This window comes from Pelodiscus sinensis, chromosome 9, assembly GCF_049634645.1.
Source record: "Pelodiscus sinensis isolate JC-2024 chromosome 9, ASM4963464v1, whole genome shotgun sequence".
Taxonomy (NCBI): Eukaryota; Metazoa; Chordata; order Testudines; family Trionychidae; genus Pelodiscus; species Pelodiscus sinensis.
Window position 1 is genome coordinate 38,640,342 of NC_134719.1, and position 25,610 is coordinate 38,665,951.

The 25,610-nt window shown below is 41.9% G+C and overlaps 1 protein-coding gene across 1 annotated transcript in view; it reads left to right on the forward strand.

The window, feature by feature from the left end:
• Positions 1-2,997: 2,997 nt before the first annotated feature.
• The window catches only part of PALMD (palmdelphin), a 70,675-nt gene continuing 48,062 nt past the window's right edge, over positions 2,998-25,610 (forward strand). Inside the window, exon 1 of the mRNA XM_025182970.2 lies at positions 2,998-3,093. Coding sequence (XP_025038755.2) covers positions 3,074-3,093 — 20 coding nt within the window. The 5' untranslated portion in view covers positions 2,998-3,073. The remainder of the gene's footprint in view (positions 3,094-25,610) is intronic.

The window sequence follows — 25,610 nt, forward strand, 5'->3', positions numbered from 1 at the left end:
CTACACTACCCCCCTAGTTCGAACTAGGGGGGTAATGTATGCATACCGAACTTGCTAATGAAGCCCGGGATTTGAATTTCCCGGGCTTCATTAGCATAAAGCCGGTGCCGCCATTTTTAAAAGCCGGCTAGTGCGAATCCCGTGCCGCGCGGCTACACGCGGCACGGACTAGATGGTTTGGATTAGGAGGTGTACAGATAGTTCGGATTAGGAAGCCTAATCCGAACTATCTAGTCCGTGCCGCGTGTAGCCGCGCGGCACGGGGTTCGCACTAGCCGGCTTTTAAAAATGGCGGCGCCGGCTTTATGCTAATGAAGCCCGGAAAATTCAAATCCCGGGCTTCATTAGCAAGTTCGGTATGCATACATTACCCCCCTAGTTCGAACTAGGGGGGTAGTGTAGACATACCCAGAGATTTCCTAGGTTGTTGTGCCTTCAAGGGTACTATTCTTGGGAAATAGTCAGGGCCATCCTTACCCGTATGCACAACATGCAGCTGTGTAGGGCACCCAAAAATTTGGAGCATCACTGGGTTTTAATATCCACTTACCCACCTCTTTTTGAATTTACTGTATTAGTCTACAGGGCATTATTTAAAAATGCTTTAAAAGTAATTCATTAATGTGTTGCTGGTGATTATTAAAAGAAAAATCACATCTCTAAAAAACCATTGGGCATCGGGGCATCAGTCTAACAGTTCTGTGTAGAAATCCTAAGGATAGCTCTGGAATACTCTAGACAACAGCAGCAGATGCCAGTACCCAATAAAGGCCAAGATGCAGGAATTTGAATAACTTGTCCCAACCTCAGTCCTCTTTAGACTTGGTTCTAGTTTGAGGCGGCTGAAGCCCATTCATGTTCACATAGACCCATAACACTTCTACTGCTAAGGGTTTTTCTCTGAACCTCTTTCATCCTCTCGTCTGAATGATAAATATTCATAATCACTCTTTCCTTGTCTCCATGGAGATTGTGCACATAATAATGCTACATTTCATGTTCCATTTCAATACTCTTCTTCCATTTGGTGGAACAGAGAAGTCAGGACAAATTTGACTAGAGTAAGCACTCAAGGACTTGGGCCAGTTGGCCAACTCATACATCCTTTCTTATGGGCAAAAAATATACATTGAATGCCTGTTACACAGGGGCAGCATAACAGAGTCCACACAGGGTTTATTCCTGCTACACAAGGCTGTAGATCAGTGGTCACTAACCAGTAGATCGGGATCTACTGGTAGATCTTTGAGCCTCTGACAGGTGATCCTAACCAGTTTGGCCAAGAGGCTATCAAGGGCCGACATGTCAGCTGCTCCTCCTCACACTGCTGTGCATCTCCTGCCTTTTGCCATGGAGCTGTCGCTCAGGAGCCTCCTGCTCATGTCAAGGTTCCCCCTCTCCCACTTTGTGGAGGAAGGATACAGAGCAGAGAGGGGGCACAAAGGGACTTGGGATGGAGTTTTCTGGCTACTTTTGGAGTGGTGCCAGACAAGGCCAAGGATGAACCTGCCTTAGCCTCACTGCACCACCACCTAGGAACCATCTGAAGTAACACAGTGCCCATCTGGAGTCCACATCCCGAAACCCTACACCAGTCATGAACCCCCACCTGCACCCCATGTTCCTGCCCTGTCCCTGAGCCCCCCTTCATCCAAATGCCCTTCCAGAGCTTGTACCTAGAACCCCCTCTGGCACCTCAACTGCCTGCTTCAAACTCAGCTCAGATCCCCTCTCACACTTCCAATCCCTTACTCCAGGACCAGCACCTGCACCCTCACCCTCTGCCCCAGACTGATCAAAGTGAGGGAGGATGGGGGACAGAGGGAGGATGGAGTGAGCAGGGGTGCGGCCTTGGAGAAGGGGTACAAATGAGGCTCAGCAAGGGTATTTGGGTTTGAGATAGATCTTGGATTGCACTTAAATTCCAAAAGTGATCTCACACGGAAGAAGGTTGGAGACCCCTGATGTAGATGAATTCTTCCATGTCACAATAGACATGGAGATTCCCAGTCATTTCCCTATGGAGAAAGATTAGAACATTGTAGTAGTGGTAGCGGGCTATACTGACTGCCCACCTAACTGCTAAGTTACCCATCCTGTGTCCAGAACAAAGATTTGCCTCAGTATAGCCACACCCATTACATAAAACACATTCCAGATCTATCAAGTTAAATATTCACTAATATTGCTGTGACTAGCAAATCTTTTACAGTTATAACATGAATGTGGGGCTGGTATGTTTAAATCAATATGTGATTACTAGGATATACCCTGCTAATGTGAAGCTCTTAGCTCCAATGAGGAAATCTGTTTCTAAAAATGACTCAAGCTATCAAGATTTTTTGTGTCAACTCCAGCAGTTTTAGCCAATCTTTATTCAGATGCTTGCATAAATGGAGTCCAACAGAACAGCATCACATGGCGTGTATCAGTTGTATCCCTTCCATGCAGTCTCTGACCTACATTCATTTATGATGTGGCAGTGACGATTATGACAGAGTGAAGCAGTCTCTCAATATCATTTCTACAGAGTCGTGGAACAGAAGGTAAGAGTCCAACTCAAAACTTACATAGTCTGAATGCTATTTTTGAAAAACGTGGCACACAAAATTCAGGTAATTTCATAGTAAGGAGTTTTCTAGTCAGTCTTTTTCCCCTTTTTTAAGTTTTCTTGTTTTACATTTCCAGTGTTCTGCATTTACGTTAGAGGGCTTTTATCTTTTCAGATGAGAGAATAGTCCAGATCCCCTGGTGGTTTAAATCAGCATAACTTCAGGACAACTATAACAATATAAAACAGCTGAAGGATCTAGACACATTCAGAGTTTGAGCTACATACGCCTCAATAGATCTCAGTGTAATTGCAACAATTCTTTAGGGAGAAATTTAACTTTAGTTGTGTAGAATGCGAGTGATCTAACATTCTCTATATGTTTCATAAGTTCCTCTTTTATTATCTAATGATAGGAGTTTGACGTAACACAAAGTGGACTTAAACCAAAACCAGAGCAGCCATACACATCAGCAGACACAGTTCACTTATGTGACTTTGTGCAAACCTGTGCTATCTGAAATGGAACTGCATACTTTAAGGTAAGGAAGTCTGATTAGCCCTTAGGTTTAACATTTGCTCTGTGTACCAATATGGTCAAAGGAGATGGAAAACGTTACTCGGCGATGTATCACCACAGTAAGTAAAGAATGAACAAATGTGTACTTTGTCTGCTAATGTGCATCTTATTGTTCAGTTCTTTAAAGTGCAGTACAGGGGTGCCTTAAGAGTTCCATGCAATCAGGCTTGTCACATCTCTGGGAAAATTCCATAATCTGAAAACAGTCATGGGAAGTTGACATTCAGCTTATGTTTTCATATTCTAGGTTTTGTTTAATTGTTTCCCAGTTATTCCCTCTTATTCATTCTTCTTCACCTGTCCTTCAAGTATTTATAAGATGCCTCCTGCACCTTAATCATTTAGGTCAGGTTTAGCTCTTGTAATCTTTCCTCCAAAATCAAAAACCTCCAACTGTTTGATCATTTCTGTCACTCTTCTGTGAATTTCCTCTTATTGAGCTACAACTCCTTTCAGTTTGTCTAGGACTATGATGTCCAACATGCTAGCCACATGTTTGCTATTTGCCCAGTTGAGTGTGGCTAGTTCTGTATAGCAGTAGCCACTACAGTGTCTACTGCTTCTGAACTGGTTAGACACCATGGGTCTAGAGAATCGCCACTGAAACAAGGAATCCTTTTAAATACATGTTAGTTTTCTGATGCCAACATGCCATCTAATTCTCTGCTCGTGGCTTTTTCTTTTTGCACAAATCCTCTAATAAAAAGACCACCAATTTTCATTTTGAAACATTCAAAAAATTGACATGGTCACAGATGTTACCATGCTTTCAAATAAATCAGCAGCATCTGAGCCAGAATCTGGTTAAAATTTACTGAGTTCTTTCTGTACTGTTTATTCTATCTCACTATTCCATTTAATTATAAATTATTAAAAATGAAGGAACAACGAACAGCAAGAACATAATGTAAGTGATTAAATTTCAGAATGTTTATTTAGAAGCATTCTTTAAAAAGTTTTCCTGGTTAGTAACTGGCAATGTACAGTCTCACTTATTGCCATAATCTTGTCCTGCAATAAACACATCGGGTCACAAAATTCAGGAGTGAACTTGGTGATTTATAGGAGTCTTTTGTAAGGAATTGATCCAAGGGGCATAATCCAAAGAGCATTGATTTTCTCGCAATTACATTCCAAAGCATGAAAAGGTGTTATCACCTGCTCGTAACAACTTACAGCGTGGATCTTTCTTGGTGCCATCTCTTTTGATTTTCACTCATGAAGCATGTCCTGTCTACAGTCTCAGAGGATGTTATTTTCTGAAATGCTTTAATATACAATCTCAGCTCAATTACTGATAACACCCACAACAGAGAGCCAGGAAACCTCAAGTTATTACACAGAGAGGATTCTAGAGAACCTCATCAAGACCTAAACAAACTAGAGACGAATGGATAACATGGTGGCAATTTCAAGCAATTTCAGTTTCAAGCAAATCAAACAGCACATTGGAGGAAAACGTAAGTTATGTATACAGTATACTTTGCAGGGTTCTAAATTGAACTTACCAACTCAGGAAAGGATCTGAGCATCCCTGGACAGCTCAATGAACCTCTGATCAATATGCAGCTGCAGTCAGAAAAAGCTGACAAGATATAAGGTTTCATAAGGAATGGGGTGGTGGATACTACAAGAAATGTTAAAGCCTTCATGAAAATAAATGGTGTACCCTCATCTGGAATGCTGTGTACATTACTGGTTATGCTAGCTCAAAAAGGATAGGGAAGAAGTTGAGCGGGGGTCAGCAGACAAGGGCAAGGACAATGACCAAGTTCCTGAAAGAAAACATGAGATTGATTGAAAAGACTGGGATTTAAAAAAAAAAAAAAAATCTTAGAAAAGAGACAAAAGAAGGGTCCATAAATAATGAATGGTATAGAGAAGATAAATCAGGAGCTGCTGTTCTCCTTGTTTCAAATACACAAGAACAAGCAGATATTCAAAGTAGAAAATTCAAAAAACAAAAAAAAAAGTTTTACATATGCATAGACTGACTGCAGAACTCATTGGGCATTTATATGACTATCAGGCATAATGACATTGTGGAAGAGATATTAAACTTCATGTTTCAGGGCTTATGCCAATTGCCAACAATTAGAGATCAGGATGAGAGCTCACATGAGGGGCAGAACATCTGCTTGCTGCAAAGTTCTTACACTTTCCTCTGAAGCACCAAATACTGAATAGGATACTGGATTAGATGGGCATGGGGTTTGCTCTAGTGTTGCTGTTACTCTCAGAGCAGTGGAATGTTGGTTGAAGGACTGTTTAGTTCCAATTTTCACCATTTCAAAGACTGATAAATAAAAATCAAGGACATTTTGGACTCTTTTTTGAGGGAAGACTAACATGGCTACCTCTGAAAACTGTCAACACGCATCAGAGATCATCATTACAAATCCCACTGAAGCACTACGTTTCTGGAGATGAAATATCTTCCCAGCAATATAATGAGTTACTCTACTCTGAAACCCAGGCTCTTGAAGGAATATAAATTAAATCCAGAGCCAATAATCTCTCACCCAGAATGCCTTGTTGCCAGCCTCCTCCTATTTTAGGCAAGAAAGTCTGTATTAGTTTAGATCATACTTCAGATTTTAGCCACTATGATGCCACACAAGCAATCACCCAAGTAGCTGGGGCCCAAACTATTTTAAAAAAGTGTCTCAGTCTGGGCATCCATGACATGAAGCAACCCAAGTACAAATACCTGAAACTTCACCCAGCAAATCAGCTGGAAGTCAATGCAGATTATAGAGGAAGGAAAAGAGATTCTCCACTTTCACAGCATTTTAGTGTATTTCTTTTTGCCTGGCTACTTCTGACAGCATTGCCTCTTTCCCGTTCCCCCAGAGAATTCAATTTTTTGATGACTGACGTAGCTCTAGCATGGGAGAAATTCACATTAAAAGCATTTTTCCAGGGTCAGAGTACTGACTGGATTATCTCCAAGCTGGAGATGCAATTGCCTGGCACCATGTGTATCACCTCAGTGCTCTGGGTGTGGATTTTATAATCACTACCAGCCTATGCAACTGATAGCAATGTTTATCTTGCACAGCAAGCCACACGACTCTACATGATTTCACTAATGGAAGCATTTGGATGCAGCAGAAAAGGTTCATGCTGGCTTGGATCTTGTTACCATCCACGGCTGAGTAGAGGGCATTCAGGCCAGGATGTTGTAAGTGGGGGGTCTAGACTGAATTAGAACAATGGTAACAGGATATAGGGCAGTTGTGTGTGCAGTGTGTGGCAACAATACAATGTAGTAATAAAGACTAATCACAAGCCACCACTGGCCTAGATGCTTTCAGGTGGCATTTTTCTGCAAGTATCCCACTAAAGGAGAATTTTAGGGAGGGATTTGAAGGAGGACAACATGGTACTTGTGGATTGTGTTAACTCAGGATTCTAAGCAGATTATTGTATTTTGCTTGTAGTCTTCAAGTTATATTGAGTGGAGTGGATTCTCCAGATGAGAAAATATTCATAACTCAGTGTGGGAACACAGGGCCAGATGCTCAGCTTGTACAGTATAAGCAAACACTCATAGCTCCATTGATTATGTCACACATTTTTAAATAAGGACTCAGTTTCATCTGTGCAGAGGATGTAAGGGTATGTCTATACTACAGCACTAATTCAAACTAACTTAATTCAAATTAGTTAATTCAAACTAAGATAATTTGAATTAGTGCATCTTGCTAATTCGAAATAGCATGTCCACATTGAGTGGACCCTGAACCAAAGTTAAGGCTGGCTGGAACCAGTGCCGGCAGGGCATCAGGTTAGGACTTAGAGCGTGGGGCTGCTGCCTCAGGCTAGCTGAGGGCTGTGCTTAAAGGGACCCAAGCTCCGCCCCGGACAGACAGTTCTCAGGGTTCCCCGCTTGCTTGTTTAACTTGATGAGGGACAGCAAAGCAGTCCTGTCTTGGAGTGCCCTGAGTGCCCTCACTCGGCACATCACAGCACTCGGCCATCAGCTCGGCTGCACTTGCCGCAGACTGCCATCTGGGGGAGTCAGTCAGGGAGCTGTCATGATCCAGGAGGCCCTGCAGGAGAGCTTCCATCCCAAGGAGCCCACAGAGCCACCCCAGTCCTCGTGCCCCATTCCTCCCTCACATCCTTCCACTTACCCTTCCCTAGCCCTCCTACCTGATGTAAAAAATAAAGGACACGTATGTTCAAAAATAGAAACTCTCTTTATTTAACAAAACTGGGGGGAGGGGGATTAACCTCTGGGGAGACTGAGAAAAGGAGGTGGGAGAAGGGAGTTGGAAACCTGGGAGGAGGGAGCTAAAAGGGGGAAGCCAAGAGAAGAAGGAGGAGGGGAAGTATAAAACTATGGTACGCCATATCTTCAGTATTGTGTACAGATGTGGTCTCCTCACCTCAAAAAGATATTTTGGCCTTGGAAAGGGTTCAGAAAAGAGCAACTAAAATGATTAGGGGTTTGCAACAGGTCCCATATGAAGAGAGGCTAAAGAGACTGGGACCTTTCAGCTTAGAAAAGAGTAGACTGAGGGTATGATAGAGGTCTATAAAAGCATGAGTGGTGTGGAGAGGGTGAATAAAGAAAAGCTCTTCATTAGTTCCCATAATAGAAGGACTAGAGGACACCAAATGAAATGAACGGACAGCAGGTTTAAAACTAATAAAAGAAAGTTCTTCTTCACACAGCACATAGTCAACCTGTGGAACTCCTTGCCACAGGAGGCTGTGAAGGCTAGAACTATAACAGAGTTTAAAGAGAAGTTAGATAAATTCATGGAGGTTGGGTCCATGGAGTGCTATTAGCCAGGGGGTAGGAACTGTGTCCCTGGCCTCTGTTTGTGGAAGGCTGGAGATGGATGGCACAAGACAAATCGCTTGGTCATTGTCTTCGGTCCATCCCCTCTGGGGTACCTGGTGCTGGCCGCTGTCGGTAGACAGGATACTGGGCTAGATGGACCTTTGTTCTGACCCAGTACGGCCGTTCTTATGTTCTAAGCTCAGGGCTCAGGGTCGGGGATCTCACTGGACCAACTTGATTTTCATGCAAACCTGCTCCTGGGTTCGCATGTGGCCTTTGGTGGCCAGGCTGGCAGCTATCCTGCCCTAGACGGCCACATTTCTGTGCCTAGTGCAGAGGTCGTGGACGTTGGAGGCCTCCCCCCCCCCCCGAACCTCGATGAGGTCCACGATCTCCGCACTAGACCAGGCGGGCGCCCCCGTCTTACAGCCCCGGGCAGGCTCCTGGGAGCCGCCAGCCTGGTCCTGGGAAGAGGCAGAGGGCTGGGTGGCAGTGGGTGGCTGGCTCATGCCGTGCCAGGTGCAAGGTCTGCTGGCTGGGTGCTGGCAGACTTGCAACTGGCACGAGCACTGTAGCCAGACCGTGCCCCTTTAAGGGTTTCAGGGCCGGGAGGGGGACAGAAAAGTTTCCCTGGTTTGGCCCAGAGTGGCCACCAGGGCAAGTTGGGAAGGGCTAGCCTCCCACTAGTTCGAATTAAGTGGCTACACAGCCCTTAATTCGAACTACTTAATTCAAACTAGGAGTTACTCCTTGTAGAATGAGGTTTACCTAGTTCAAATTAAGTGCTCCGCTAGTTCAAATTAAGTTCGAACTAGCGGTTTGCATGTATAGATGCTATGAAAGTTAATTCGAACTAACTTTGTAGTGTAGACATACCCTAAAATACTAGCTTTCTGAGTTACCACTATCTCACAATGCTTTGCATTGGTGTAAGTCATGACCAAGTGCAGGGCAGCAAAAATAAGGCCTGCAGCAAGCACTCTAAACAATTCTAGTTATAGTCATTTATCTGTTCTTCCACATTGACCCTTTGCTCATTCATTCATTTGCCTCTGTTGGAGCTCAAAGTTCTGCAACCACCATTTCACCACAAATCCCATACACCTCAGTTTGAGTTAATTTATACAGATTATATGGGTCAAGCAAGATTCTAAAGTGCCAACAATCAGGCAGGAAGTGAGAAAGAACCTAGCTAAAAAGAAACAACAACTATGAACCACAAGCCAAAGAGTTTCAATTATGCCACAAGGCCTGTTGACCAGGAGTTAGTTGTGCAACTAGATTAACTAAGTTTGACTAACACCACTCCCAGAAAAAGCAGCTCAAATAATATTGGAGGGATGGGGAAAGGGAGAATAATTTTCAAAAAATGAAAAGCAATGCAAAGAGTCAGAAGATTCAGATTTTAGCAATCTTATGCTACAAACACAGAACACTGATACTCCAGTTCATTCGTTCATTTTCCTTAGTAGCCATACCAAGCACTGAATAAATAGATCAATATAGATCTTTGGACAATTTAAGTTGCAGGAGGACAGGTGAATTTTGTTTCCTTGTTTGCTTTATAACTTTGAACTCATCTTTGACCTACCAATAAAATCCCTGAAAGATGCACACGACTGCAGTTTTAGTTATGTTGTCAACCAGTGCATGCTCTGAGGGATCACTGACACAGCGAGCATTTGACAAGCCTCTCAGTTAATGTTCTTATGAAAACAAATAAGCGAAGCAACTGAGAGGTTCTTGAACTTCTCCGCATTTCTGCCAAGTGATCTGACACTGAGTGATTGACCAGCCATGTTCTCATGCCTCCAATATTCCCATTAGCAACTATTTTCGATATCTACAGCAAAATTTGATACATTTAAATAAAATCAACTTAAAGTATTTCATTGGTAAATGCCACAAGAAAATTATAGCAAAATACAAATTTACTTTGAATCAAACAATCTCTTCATCTGATTCCTCTCCCAAACCTCCCTCACACACACCCCAACTCTCTACTCAAAAATGCCATTCAATTCTACAGTTCAAGTCACAGAAATCAGGATATACAAATCTTAATATTTTCCAGTGACATCAATTTACCTTTGTTTTCATCCCTGTGGGTCTGTTCGCAAACTATTTTCCACCTGTGAAGCTACATTATTAGGTCTGGGCAGCAGTTACTCTGTTACAAGGAGGAACTCCAAGGAGGAGGGAGAAAATGTATTGTCCTTTACGTCTGATGATAGGACAAGAAGCAATGGGCTTAAATTGCAGCAAGGAATGTTAAGGTTGGATATTAGGACAGACTTCCTAACTGTCAGGTTGGTTAAACACTGGAATAAGTTGCCTAGGGAGATTGTGGAATCTCCATCACTGGAGATATTTAAGAGCAAGTTGGATAGGCATCTATTAGGGATGATCTAGACAGTGTCTGGTCCTGCTGTGAGGGCAGGGGATTAAACTTAATAACCCCCTTTGAGGTCCCTTCCAGTTCTAGTATTCTATGATTTCACAGAACTTCATCTATCCTCATGCAGTCAGGGAACAAAAGGGACCAGCAATGCTGTTACAGTAACCCTAAAACCACCAGGAGAGGAGAGGAGCTAGCACTGCAATATCACCAAGCCTCTACCAAAAACTGCAGAAGGCCCTTGATAGGAACACTATGGTTGTGTCTAGACTGGCAAGATTTTGTGCAAATACTTTTAACAAAAAAGTTTTTCCATTAAAAGTATTTGCGCAAGAAAGCGTCTATACTGGCATGTGCCTTTGCGCAAAAGATTTGCTTTTGCGCAAAAGCATCCGTGCCCAGTATAGACGCTCTCTTGCGCAAGAAAGCTCCGATGGCCATTTTAGCCATCAGGCTTTCTTGTGCAAGAAATTAACATTCCTGTCTACACTGGTCCTCTTGCGCAAATATTCTTGCGCAAGAGGGCTTATGCCTGAGTGGGAGCATCAAAGTATTTGCGCAAGAAGCACTGATTTTGTACATTACAAAGTCAGTGTTCTTGCGCAAATTCTCATGGCCAGTGTAGACAGGTGGCAAGATTTTGTGCAAAAGCGTTTGCTTTTGCGCAAAATCTTGCCAGTCTAGACGTACCCTATATATGCATTGCCTGGTACTCTGGCTGCAGCTTTCACTTTTGACAGTGTCCACTTCCAGGGCTGGGTCAGCCGGCTAATAGGAAAGCAGGGGGCTAGAGATGCCTCTGCAGGTCTACAACTCCATTCTGAGATAGGTATTTCACTACCAGAGCCCTTGGCTTCCCTTTCCATTGGTGGCTACTGTTGAAATCTGGAGCGAACCCAGATGCTTTTCTTATTTCTAGATGAGTCAGAGGAAATAAGCCAAACCTATCTACATAAAACAGAATTATATTTCCTCCTGCATTGCCTGCCTATCTCTTTGCCAAACATCCCTTTCAGAAATAAGGCCACCTGCCCTGAGAATAAAGTTTACAGGAGCATGAAGGGAAAACAATCTTCTTCACTTAGTGAAATGCACACAATGCTCATTTCTATGCACATTCCCAGAATTGTCTACTAGCTCACAGCTATTTCACACAAGTTCCTAAGGCACAGAAGCAATGCCCATTCCACTTGTATATTCCTGGTAAGCTCGTCTTTGTGCTTAGTCTAAAGACCAGGCACAATTACATACTTTCTATACTTTCTCCACTTAAGTGTCCATAAGGATGGCAACAGATAGAATTGACATGGCTGGCTAAAGAAACTGTCATAATTTACATCATCTGTTGCTTAAGAGCATGAAGTGGAAAACAAATGAGAGTTACTGTTAACCTTGAGGGTTTGCCCAGCAATTAAAGTTCAGATCTGAAGGCTGCTTGGTAGCAGCTAAATATTTGCATACCACCTGGATGGAATGCCAGGCATGTGAAACTTGTGTGGATTTGTTCTACTGAAGTCACCTAAAGTAGCTTGCTGGAAATCTAATTCAAGGATTGTCAAGTGTATAGCAGCAAAACCACCCTTTTTTTGAGAGAAACAGGCAGCCACAGAGAAAATGCAGTGGTCAGTAGCAAAGATCTGGGGTTGGATTAAACCTGGGATTTTAGGTGGCTACACAGATATGAGACAAAAAAAAAAAGAGACAAAAAAAAACCCCACCACACCAAACACATCCCCCCACACCCTGCTTCTATTATATATCCTGTTGCTCAGTAGGAAGGCCCAGTCCCTGCACTCAAGGGAACATGGGTTTTTCATCATGGGGTGCAAGCCATGGCAAAGGTTAAGCTGAAACCAGATCTTTCTCCATTTGTATCACCCAGAAGAACAGACCAGATGAGGAAAGGGGACCACTGAGCCACATCCTGACCTTTCCTGAGAATGCTGGGGAGCTCCCTGTGGGGTGGTGCAACTCATCACTTCAGCCTCATGTAGGATTATGCGCAGGATACCTTGTTCAGCCATGTCACAGGCTGCTCTACTTACCACTGGATGGTGCTGCCTCCAGGTGGTCCTGGGGATTAGCTCAGCCAGAAGGATGCCCTTCCAGCAGTTACACCCTTTCATCTTCTCCTCAGTAGTCCCTCTCTCACTCTCAGATCAGGTGATTTTGGTGATTTCCTTTGGCAGGGAGATGGGAAATGTATATAGGTTCGTTGGCGGGGCACTCCCTCTTCACCTGCATTCTGCTCCCACAGCTATAGCACCTTCAAAGTTGGCCCTTTGGCCTCCAAGTCCTGGAAGGCCTTTCCCCTTCCTGCTCCTTTCCTGCAGGATTCCATACAGCTGCTGTCCCTGCATCTTGTAATTACCCTTGGGTTTCCCACATTCTCTGCTGGTTCTTCAACCTGTCCCCACACAGCATGTGCCTAGTCCTGTTTCTTCTCTGCTCCCCTCTGGGGGAACAGCAATGCAGGCATCAGTCCTAGCAAGGGATGGCCTCTCTCAGCAAAGCAAGTCTGTGCTGTGGGCATTTCCATTTCTACCTTCCTTTAGGGGGTATTTCTGTGTTATGTCCCCTTGCAGCAGGGTTCAACTCATTCATAGACTCTCTGCTTCTCACTTCAGGGTTCTTTTCAGACACAGGCCATGACTGATCCCTCATCTCCGAGGTGAGTGTCCTGCCTGTTGTGACAAGTTGATCCTCTCACTGTTGGATGGCAGCACCTGGGTGGTTCTAGGAATAAGGTCTCTAAGTCCAATGCCTCTTCCAGCAGTTATGCCCCATCAATTTCTCCTGTGTAGCTTCTTTCCCTCAGGGGCCACACCTGTACTCTTTGTGACTCCACCCAGGTCACATATTAATGTGCCTCCTCTCCAGAAATCCCAGGTGGTGCTGCTTCACAATATCACTCCCATAGTGGTTGGCAAAGAAATCATGGATAGAGGGTGGGCCTGGATTCTGTCTCAGGTACCCAGTAGCCAAGTTTTATTTCCTGCAATTTGCTGCTGAGCCACTGCTATAGCTCCTAGCCTCCCCCACCACTCTGGGTTTCCCAGTCACTTCCCTCTCTTTTCCCAGGGAATAACTTTAAACAACCTTTCGCTGCATCCTACAAGCATGCCTGCCTCTTTCCAGGAAGCAACTGTAGACTCCTTTCCTGCAGCACCTCTGCTTCCAATTTCCTGTCTTTTGTAGAAACCCCAGCTGTTTTTCACAGGTGAGCTTCTCTCTAATTAGCTGCCTCTAGCATAAAGCGCCTCTATTTGTGGCCTAATTAGTTGATTAGGGCCTCTTGGAGGTGGGGGGCAGTGTGCAGTATACACCCTATTGCCAGCCAGTAGTGATAGAAAAACCCACAGGCTGTGTCTACCCTGGCACGTTCTTGCACAAAAAACATGCCTCCTGTCTACACTGGCCGTGTGTTCTTGCGCAAGTAAACTGACGTTGTACTGTAGAAAATCAGAGCTTCTGGCATGAGAACTCTGACACTCCCTCTCAGGAAGAAGCCCTCTTGCGCAAGAGTTCTTCCAGAAGAGGTCAGTGTAGACAGGCAACATGAATTTCTTGTGCAAGAATACCCTATGGTTAAAATGGCCATCAGAGCTTTCTTGCGGAAAAGAGCATCTACACTGCCATGGATGCTCTTGAGCAAAAGCACATCTCTTGCACAAAAGCACATGCCAGTGTAGACGCTCTCTTCTGGAAGAGTTTCTGCACAAGAACTCTTCCGCAAAAGATTTCTTGTGCAAGAATCTGCCAGTGTAGATGTAGCCACAGAGTATTTTTGATATTAGGAGTCCTTTAACAGGGATGGAATAACACCAGCAAAAATCACCGCCACCCTACGTAGCCTGTTTTGTCATTAAACTACAGTATAGTGGCTGTTTAATCAGAATGCTAACGTGTTGTCATATGATTTATATTTTACTGACTGGCAATTCAAGAACACTGTCACATACTTTTGCAGCAAATCAGACTTAAAGAGAGAGACCAGAGTGACTCATACTGAATACTAAAGGAGCCGAGGTGCAATGCAATAATTTAAAGAAAAGCTTTCAACATGGATCTTCCCAGAGGGCTTTGTTGAATCCTCAGTGCTAAGAATATATGGGCCAAATTCAGCTATATTGTAATTCTGACTTCAATAGTTATGCCATGAATGAATTTAATCCATCTGATTTCTATCACTCCTGCCTCACTAATACATTATGGCTACGTCTAGACTGGCATGATTTTCCGCAAATGCTTTTAATGGAAAAGTTTTCCATTAAAAGCATTTTCGGAACAGAGCGTCTAGATTGGCACAGACGCTTTTCCTCAAAAGCACTTTTTGCGGAAAAGTGCCCGTGGCCAATCTAGACGCTCTTTTCCGCAAAAAAGCCCCAATCGCCATTTTCGCGATCAGGGCTTTTTTGCGGAAAGCAAATTTCAGCTGTCTACACTGGCCCTTTTACGCAAAAGTTTTGCGCAAAAGGGACTTTTGCCCGAACGGGAGCAGCATAGTATTTCTGCAAAAAACACTGATTTCTCACAGTAGGAAGTCAGTGCTTTTGTGGAAATTCAAGCGACCAGTGTAGACAGCTGGCAAGTTTTTCCGGAAAAGTGGCTGATTTTCCAGAAAAACTGGCCAGTATAGACACAGCCTACAAGTGTAGGTTAAAAGTCTCAAGAGGTACTAAACCAAGTTTTCCTCTGCTGTAAGATACTGTATGCAAACAAGAAAGGTCCCTGGCAGATTCATAATGTCTATACTGATTTATGTCTTGGCTATTGTTGGCTCACTTTCTGCTGCTGGAGAGCAAAGATTCGTCCTTTCTGAACAAACCCTTTCTAATAGTCCTGACAGCTGGAGAGTAACTTAAACAGTGCAGTGAAATTTACCAACCAACAAATGCTCTTTGTGAAGGGTTTGGATTTGGAGCCAAAACGAAATCTGCTGCAGACCAAATCCTGCTATTGCTGCCATTTGTTTTCATAACAGCCTTGTACTAGGACTGTCCCAAGGCCCTGAGCCCACCACTGCCTTTGCATGGGTGAATGTTTGCACCTGGCAAGCACTGCAAAAACCAGTGCCCCACACAGGAAATGGTAGATCTGTATAATTTAAGCAGAAGTCAGACAACAAATGAAACAAGCTATTAACCTTTGTACTGCTCATTATAAGAGGACCCAATGAGGAGACAGCTCTTATTCTCCTCACTTTTCAAGGTGGCTCCTTCAGTGTAGCAAGTTAAAAACTAAACCGGGCTAATAGCAAGTGGGCCATTTTTACTTTAGCATTAAACAGTTCTATGACAATTCTGGGTTTGGACATGCAAAGCTGTAAATATAAATAGGGCCAGAGATCAGCACCTACAAGTGGAACACACACACTTTCAAAGAGTTGTTTCAAAATAGTAGCTCACTTCAAGGCACTTCATTCCTCATCACAATCCCACAGAGTGCACAAATGGGACCTTCCTCTATGAAGTGGGAATTCAGCTGGAATTAAGAAGTGCTATTTCCTGCAGCTTTTCAAGGTCTCCGGTGCAGGAAAGACTTGGATTCTCCATTCTAATTAGTATCACTTCACCACAGCTATCAAAGCAACAGGCTGTAGCATTTCATTTTCTTTACAGACATGCATCTAGAGTAGGGTTTCTCAACCAATGGGTCAGGACTCAAATATGGGTCGCCATTACATTTCAAAAGGGTCACCAGGTGTCTCCCCAGATGGCTCTAAAGGAGCCATTCACACATTTTTTGAATTTCCCTGGTCAACAAGTCTTCCTGAATCATCAAAATGGGTCCCCATCTGGAAAGGGTTGGGAACTGCTGTTCTAGAGGTACCTAGACTAGGTATTTGGCTTTGGAAAGCTAACCCATACATAAGAAAGCTATTTTAGAAAGACAAAGCCAAATTAACTTCAAACTGCCTTTGTTTCTCCCTCTGAATGTTACCCTCTATACTATCTAGCTTCCTAGTCCACTTTTGAGTGTTGTTACAAGCTACTGTTACCATGTGGCTAGTCTCCTATGCATAGAATAACTGGCTTTTTCCAAGCTTCGTCCCCAAGGATGCTACAAAGAGAAATTATGCTGCACAGCCAGAACCGCCTTAATGAGACTGTTCTTTCCAAGTAATTAAAGCTATAGCTTTCCCCCACCAAGTGAGAGGTAGCTCAGTGTTCTAATCAATGGATTGAAGTGTTTTCAGAGCTGGGATTAACAATACTTGTTTTGTTCACAGAGGACCCATTTATTCACATATTTATGCTCATGTAAATCTGAAGTAATGCTCATGTAAATCATCCGCTGAAGCCTACCGTTGAAGTTAGTTTGGAAGCAGTGTCAGGGAGAAGAGATTCAAGCCCACCATATTGAAGTCCATGCCAAGTTGCTCTCAGCTGATTAATTTGATAATATTATTTCTCCAAAGAGATAGGCTGGAAAAGAATTTAATATATGGGTTTTCATATGCTATTGATGTAAAGATGATTTCTTCCCCCTATGCTGGTACTCAAGTAGCATCTATAACTGTGGAGTAGGAGTGCTGTATATATTAGCACAACAGCTTTCATCTCTATCATGAAAAAGTGTAGCAAGAATAGTAGGGATACCTGCTTGGAGCTCTCATTATGAGCATTTCAGGGTCCCAGAAGAGGGATGTCACTTATCACTTTACAATTTTTCAGCTCAGTGTGTCTCTGTTAGCAGTAGGCTTTGTATCGGCTGGGGATTGTCCCTTGTATCGTTTCCAAGCCACACTGCAGCCTATGTGATGCTGCATCCTGACGTGGACAACAATCCAGCTTTCTTTTTGGGCAGCACTAGAAATTACCATGATGTGCCATATGATATACATAGAATCTACCCATCTGCCACAGACAGCAAGTCTGCAAGACTTGGCAGGCTAAACTCTGCAGTAATCCCAGCCTCTGAGAGCTTAGCTTTGGAAGTGCTGCCTCTGACTCTTGCTGAATTGGCAATGCTAACAGTGCTGCCATTCATCCTTTCCATTCTCGCTGCCGGTCATCCTTTCCATTCTCCTGCAAGCAATGGCTTATCACTCTGTCAGTCCTCTGCTTTTATTCCTCCCAATGTAATAGTGGATCCTGCTTATTGCTTGCCCTGTCACTCAATTTATTTGTCAGAGAGGAGAGATCAGCTGAGTAAACTGGCCTGCCTTATTCTCATAGTGTGAGCAGGAACTGGCAGGCCACCTCTGTTTTTGCTTAGCACAACCACTAGACTACAGAATGTGAGCATTGCTTCACAAGCAGGATGCTTCCTCCTATACCTAGCGATGCTTTCCAAATAGCCCCAGTGACTTCTGGTCCTCTTGATTCAAGAAGGATGTTGATGAATTGGGAAGGGTTCAGAGAAGACCCAAGAAAATGATTAAAGGATTAGAAAACCTGCCTTGCCATATGATCCAGGAGCACAATCTAGTTATATTAAGAGGTGACTTGATTCCAGTCTGTAAGTACCTACATGAGGAACAAATATTTAATGGCAGGTTCTTTCATCCATCAGAGAAAGGTATAATATGATTTAGTGGCTGGAAGTTAAACCTAAAACTCAGATTGGAAATAAGGAACAATTTTTAACAGTGAAAATAATTACAACTTTGGAATCACTTACCATGGACTATGGTGGATTCTCCATGAGTGGCAACTTTTTAATCAAGATTGGATGTTTTTCTAAAAGATATGCTTTAACAATTATTTGTGGGATTATACAGCTGGTGAGACTAGATGATCACAATAGTCCCTTTTGTTCTTGGAATCTATGAATGATCACATCCCAAGAGCCCTACTTCTTGGAGTGATAAAAGCCTCTAAGGGCATGTCTAAACTACATTTGTCTTCTGAAAGAGGAATGTAAATGAGCCCAATCGAAAATGCAAATAAAGCACGGATTTCCAAATCTCGTGCTTCATTTACATAATTACGGAAGAGTGCTTTTTCGAAAAAGGGTTTTTTGAAAAAGAAACCGCAGTCTAGACGGGGTTCTTTCGAAAAAAAACCTTTTTAAAAAGAAACCATCCTCCTGAAAAAATAAGCATGGGTTCTTTCAAAAAAGGGTTTTTTTCGAAAGAACCCCATCTAGACTGTGGTTTCTTTTTCGAAAAAGCGCTCTCATGCAATTATGCAAATGAAGCACGAGATTTGTAAATCCACACTTCATTTGCATTTTTGATTGGGCTCATTTACATTCCTCTTTCAGAAGAGGAATGTAGTTTAGATGTAGCCTAAGATCTATTCCAAATACAGCCATGCCCTGTGTAACTGTTGCATATTACTTGAACATGTCAGGCAGTATTTAGAGCTTTGGGTTTGGGAGCCAGAGTTAAAAGCAGATCAAGTTGCTGTAGAAGTGATAGTGAAAGTCAGATGAAGGCAGTCAACAAATAGAGAGCACTGGTAGCTTTTTTGTTTCATTTTCTTCTTTGCTATTTTGCTGGCTCTGTATTATCGATTCTGGACTATGTTTCCATCCCCCACCTGCAAGCAGCAGCCATCTGTCAATACTACAAGCCCTGCCGTGTCTCCCATACTGATACACTTGCTCTTTGATAGATTCACCTGCCAATTCCTGATAGTCACCAATCCATCTGCCTCCGTTTGAAATAGATTCAGAACAGCTCTGCATTGTGTTTGTCCAAGATCTTGACTCAGAGTCTCTCCTGCCATTTCCTCCATTTCCTTTGAGATGCCCTACAGCACCCTTTCAGGCCAGGTCTGCAAAGAGAAAATGAATAGGCCCAGCTCCAGGTCCCAAGAAAGGACAGGGCTAAGGACAGTCATCCCTCAGCACCATCCAGAGCATGGTGCTGCCCCCTCTCCCTCCCAAGCCCTCAAAGCTGTGTGGAGCAACAATTCAAAGGGGCCCAGAGCTCCAGCCACCATTGCCACATAGCAGCAGTGATGGCTGGGAGCTCCAGGCCCCTTTGAAACATCAGGCCCTGAGGGAAATTGCCCCCTTCCCTTCTTTGCCCTTGCTTCACCCTCTCCCAGAAGTAGGCCTGCCTGCAGGTGTATAAAGAATCTGTGATGTCTCTGAATACCACAGTTGTCTAGAAGAAATTAGAGGTTATTTAGATGGTATATGTGCATGAGGGAAAAAAAACCTGGTTTTTCTGGAACTTAAGTAAAAAGATACACATTTCCCAGTGGATGCAAAAAGCAGGTGACTAGTGCTGAGTAACACATTGCTACTGCATCTCTTAGATATTGTGGTGACTTGTACTCCATAAATACCTTAGATATAATCTGTCTTTGTGCAGTGCCAGTTACTGAGTCAGATGTAATTATATGTCTGAGAGAGAGTTTCTATATGCATTGGCACATCAAATGTGTCTCAGAGGCCAATATGCAGCTACCCAAGTCTTTAAAAATAAAGCAGCCTCCACTTAGTTGTTTGTAAAAAGGTGCCGCTATTACACATGGAGGCAAATTTGACACCCATGCTCCAAGCAGATTTTCAAAGTGTTCACATCTCACTTAGGTGCCAGATTTTCAAGAGGAGCTCAGAATGTTAGGGGTTGAACCATTTAGAAAAGTCAGGCTTTATATGTCATGCCAGAAACTGAACTTTTGAAAAAAAAATCTGTTCCCAGTTGTGAATCCTGAGCACTTGAAAAATCTGGCCTTTCATGTCCAAACAATGAGTTTTCAAAAAGGTAGTTGTGTGTGCTACACCAGCTACTAGAAAAGTCAAAAAAAAATTGCCAGGCAGTGTAGAGATCTTGCAGCAGGTAAGCAGGCTGTAATTCTCCTGAATGAGTGTATCCGCATCATTCTTTTCTCCTTGTTACCATCCATCATCGTCATCTCACTAATGGGGTTGCCAGGTGTCTGGTTTTGAACCAGACAGTCCAGTATTTGAGCTTTCTGTTTGGAAAACAAATTGAGAAAATAGAAATGAGAAAATAGAAATGTCCGGTATTTTCTAAAGATGTAATGTAGATTGTGATGTAATGTCAAGTGTGTCTGGTATTTTTGTTGAAACCATCTGGCAACTCTACACTAAGCCACCCCTTGTAGAGACAAACACAGTGAAGTAGACACCAGATTTGCCTTAAATCCTGCTACGTTAGATTCCGCCCACCGCCACATCCTGGCATATCAAAATGGTGGCTCTTGAACAAGCTCAGGATTTCTTCCACAGCTAAGGCAGGCCATGCCTGAACCTCCATCCTCAGCACGAAAAACATCATTCCTTGCCAAATCCAACTTCTGGCATCTGTGAATTCCTAACGTCGGTCTGGGGGCTGACTTAGGAGATCACGAAGATGAGATTTGAACTGCAGTCCTTCAGGCAGACAGTCAGCCCATTGTACTTAAGTGGCCTCAGTGTGCCGAGAACTGAGGAGCCAGCCAAGCCGCACTGACTAAAATTTTTCAGAGACACTAAATCACATGACAGGACCTTCCTTTGGCAGAGTGACAGGGGCAGGTTGCACTTATTAAATGAAGCTACTGCTAAAACAGGATGGTGAGATCATGACAGGATTAGCATATGCGTGTCTGCTCAAGGGCAAATCGCTATTGTTGATGACAGCTATGGTTTATGTGACTGCGACAGGGTATGAGCCATCCCCATAACTGAGGACATTTCCCAAGCAATTCATTAACAATAGTGGAGCCCAACAGAGCAGCGTGATATACTGCATTGGAAACAGGGTAATACCAGGAAGGGAAGAAGCGTTCTGGGTCAGACTGTAATTGAAAAGACTAGAGAATGTGTTAAGCCTTGGCTTTATCACTGGCAATGGCAAGGTAGGGTTTTATCCTGAAAGATACTAAGCACTGTTGGCTTGATACAGTAAAATTTGGAGGTGAGTGCTTCGCTTTAAGCATGTGCTTCAGTCCCATTGACTTCAGTGGGAGTTGGAGCACCTGTTTAAGTGCTTCTTTGGAAGGGGGTGAAAAACAGCAGCAGAATTATTGAAGTCACAATAATTTCTGAGATCAGTTACTTCAGTGGAATAATTTTAGCCATAAATTAGCTCTCTATTGTCAGTTGTTACTGGAATTCTGCATGAACACTATTAAGTCAAGACGGCTGACTACAGCAGTTAAGTACATTTTTTTTTCCAACTGACAAATAGTCGTTACAGTTGGATTCAGCATTCTTTCCTAACCTAAACTGCTATGCAGTGAACTGTTAAATAACTGTTATATTCCTCCCACAGGGTGAAATGCATTACTCTAATGAGTGAACTGATTTTTGTATGCCCTAATTAAAGCATTTTGGTATGTCAGGATGAAAGACTGGATAAAAGAAAAAATGATTCAGTGGATCTGTCATACCTTTTTGGTCCTCCTTACTGTAATACCTCATGATATTTTATGTATTTCTCCTCAACACATTTGTGAAGTAGAGAAGTACTAGCCAGCCCATTTTACAGATGAGGAAACTGAGCCACAAAGTGAATGAATGACTTGATCAGGTTCATACCTGAAGTCTGTAATGGGGCAGGTCTGATACACAGTAAGAGTGAGAAGAGAATTAGGACCTCTACTTTTAGTTCAATACTAAGGACAGAACTTCCTTTCCCAGATTTAGACCCACTTGAAAGGCCTGGGCTCTAGATTTAAGAGAGAACTCATGGACGCGGTTCCAAGCATTAGACTGTAAACAGTTTGGAGCAGTAACTTTCTGCCTATTAAATGTTTATGCACTGACATGTACAAAGGCAGCCTAAGATCTTAGCTGCTTCCAAAATAAATGCAGTTAACCACCAAGATACCATTTGCCTATCAAAGCAAGTTTTAGCCTGTAGAATTTAAGTTTATTTTCCTGACTGTGCTAGAAGTCAGGCAAAAATTACTTTTAAACACAATTTTCAATGTTTACTTAGCACAGACCATGTCATTATAATATATATTAAGGAGACCATTTAATTTAAACATTTTCCCTAGCAAATAATGGCTTCAATTATGAAGAAAAATATTTTATAAAACTAAATTTCATAACTCTAAGTTTGAGTGGTGTCACAAAACCCAAGATACCATTCAACTTCCTGGGCCCTAATAACTAGGAATAATTAAATCTCTGAATGCTTTCATTCATCTACCATTAATAATCCTCCACTAATACCAATCTCCTGTAAAGGAGTAGCTGGAGAGATGATTGCATTCAGTGGGCACATTGTTCTTATGTGGCTACATATGAAAGCTAGTCTTAATTAAACTTAGTTTAAAAATGAACTATTTTTTATTTGCAGTATTCCTCATGCCTATCACTAGCATGATGTTTCTTAATAGGAAGGCAAGGAAAATACTTTATTAAAATAAAATATTGTTATTTGAGTATTCTGAGGGAAAACTGGGAGTTGCCAAAACATCTTAAAAATTGTACTAGAGAAATTGGGAACAGAGAATCTTGGAAATGACAGAATGCCAGTAAAGTGTCATGTTTTCATGAGAATATTCTACATATATAACTATATATGTTGTATTCACATGTTCAGAGCCCTATATTTAAGTTCAGAATAGCAATAGCTCTGAAAATCCTCATAATGTATTGTAACCAAAATAAGTTGTCCCTTCATGCAGAAATATAGCCTTTCGTGCAAAAGGCTAAGGTCAAAATTAGTTAGGAATAAGAGAGGGGCAACATCATTTTCCCACCGCAAAATCAAGTTTTTATGTAACTTAACAATAATTGTAAATATATTTTAAATTGCTCTGCTGAGGGAAAGAATGGATAGTTTGCTGGGAGGTAGATGAGAGGCACTAAGAGCAAAGGTCATCTGAAGCAAGATGGAAGAGATTGAAATGAGGAACAAAGGAAAAGACTAATGGAAACAGAGAAAGATAGCGAGAAATGGAGTTATAGGAAGAGAAGACAATAGTGGCCAAAACCCTGCAAATAAAAAGGAATCTTGCTCTGGAAGTAATGGAAGATTAAATCTGAAACTGGAAATATATACTTTAATTTGTTAATTTCTTTAGATATCCAGTAGGTGAATATGTATGCTTTAGAGTTTCAGATTGTGTGTTGTCTCTGGTAATCATTGCAGACAAAGTTGGCACTCAAGTTCTGTGGAAGCCTGTTTGGTCCTGATTATAGGAAACTACGGTATCTCTGCATTTTCCTGGATTTACCACAGGGTTCACCCCCATACCAGATAATTGTGCTCCATAATCTAACTTTTCAATTTAAAAAAAATTTCTTGTCCTTAGATATCAGACATTAACATTTTCACTATCATCATCAGAAAGTCTGAAACAATAGTTTTGCTGAATGTCATCTGTCTCATTGATCTCAGAGCCCTATGGTTTTCATAAGTCCGCATCTCTGTAATTTAGCATTCTTCCTACCCTTCCCTCCTCCCCACAACAATGTGCGAAGCAATTCAGAGTTTTAGCCAGAAATTCATCAACAACCAACCAACTAATAAAAGGATCCTCTGCAAAACTGCAAAATCATAGGCCTTAACACTCCAAGGTCTGGTTAAGAGCATGAAATTGAGAGGGGAGGAGGAGAGAGTGACTATTAGCCCCATCAAAAGAGAGAGAACCAAGATCAAGTCTTCAGGTTTGATTTTAATACCAGAGAAGTCCAGCAGGAGGGTAACAATCAACTGGAAAGCCAAATGATAATCTGTATAGCTGCAGTGCATACGAAGATAGATAGATGTGTAAACTGTTTCCCCCACTGTATACTTAACCATATTTCATTCTGCTGCTGGACTTTGAATTCTAATCAGGATCACCCATCGTGCTAAAGAAAGATTAACTTCAAGTTTCATTGAGCTCTTCTAAATCATTGTCATTTTGCAAGAGGAACTTGTAATATATACACAGTTAAAAAAAAAACACTTTCCCACAATGATGAAGATAAGTTGTATGTCATCAGTATACTTGTTTACTCTTGCAACATAATGCCACAAAGAAAAACATTTAGAGATACTAGTAATTTTCTACTGTTGATTTATTAATATTAAAGCATGTGCCACTTTTGTTGAGAAATCTAACATCAGGGAAGCTTTTGCCAGTTGTGCTGGGAGCTGTTTGCTTTTCATCAGTTTCTATTTATAAAAAACAAAACAAAGCAAAACATACCACTGCCAAATAGATTTTATTGTACAAAAGTCATCTTATAATTTGAGCCACATAATAGTTTCCTACTGCATGACATGAAGCATTTTGGATGTTGTACAGCTATTTTAGCTCCAACCAAAGTATTTTATTGTCTTTTACATTTTTCCTTCTGTGTCAAGAAATTTGTTTTTTTTTTTTTTTCACCTTTCTTTTTAAAGACTCATTTTCCTAGATCTGGAACAGGCATCTTTCAACCATTTTTTATTTCTGAATGGGAGCAATTATAAAAATTCTGTCTCTCTATAATCATAACTGGAAAAAAGAAGACTAGAAACAATCTCTTCAGTTAGGAATCTTCTGGATGTTCTAGGAATTTAAAGGGGGTCAAAAAAGTGTGTGGTTTATCTGTCCCTTACACTGTACATTATCAATGTAAGGAATGTGAAACAGAATCTGCCAGAGTACACATACACACACACACACACCTTTCATTAGACAAATCTAATGTTTTTATAATTAAGCGGATTGGAGACAGATGCCAAAGATTTTCTCAGTAAACTTCAGTGGATGCAGAGATTAAACTAGGCTGATTACTAATTTAGCCTGCAGATAGAAGGTAATGCATGACATACATCTCCCACTCTGTTTAAATGCAATTCTACATCTACTGTCTACTTCAATTGATTAAGAGTCCTTGTAATCCTTTTTCCTTTATGCAGGAAGATCCTATTATTCAGGATGATTCTATGCCAACATAAGTGAATAATCAAAGCAATGCAAACAGAGTTAAAACAATTCTTTTCCCATTTTCATATCTGATCCCCTGGATACCTAGGGCCCACATGCATGAGTTGCAAAGAATTGTCTTTGCAATAGAAATTTTGTTATAAACTAAATCAAAGCTTATTGGCTAGTCAGTTGCTCAATGTACATCAGGTAAAGGCAAAGGTAAATTTCAGATGTAACTGATGAATTAATCTAGACATGATTTTATAGGATCAGATGGGGGTGACATGGCGAGAAAGCAAATAAAAAACAAGATTTAAACTATAAATGCAACTCAGATATATCAATTTTCTTTACCAACTGTTTTTTCTTAACTGCATTAGGAACACATTTTACCTGCAACAGTTAATCTAACACCTAAATTACTAAGTAAAACAGCAAGTTAAGCAGAGAAATTTTAAGTTAAGAAAAGAACCTTAAAATATTTTATAAAGACAAAGCATTTTCTTGAATCACATTAC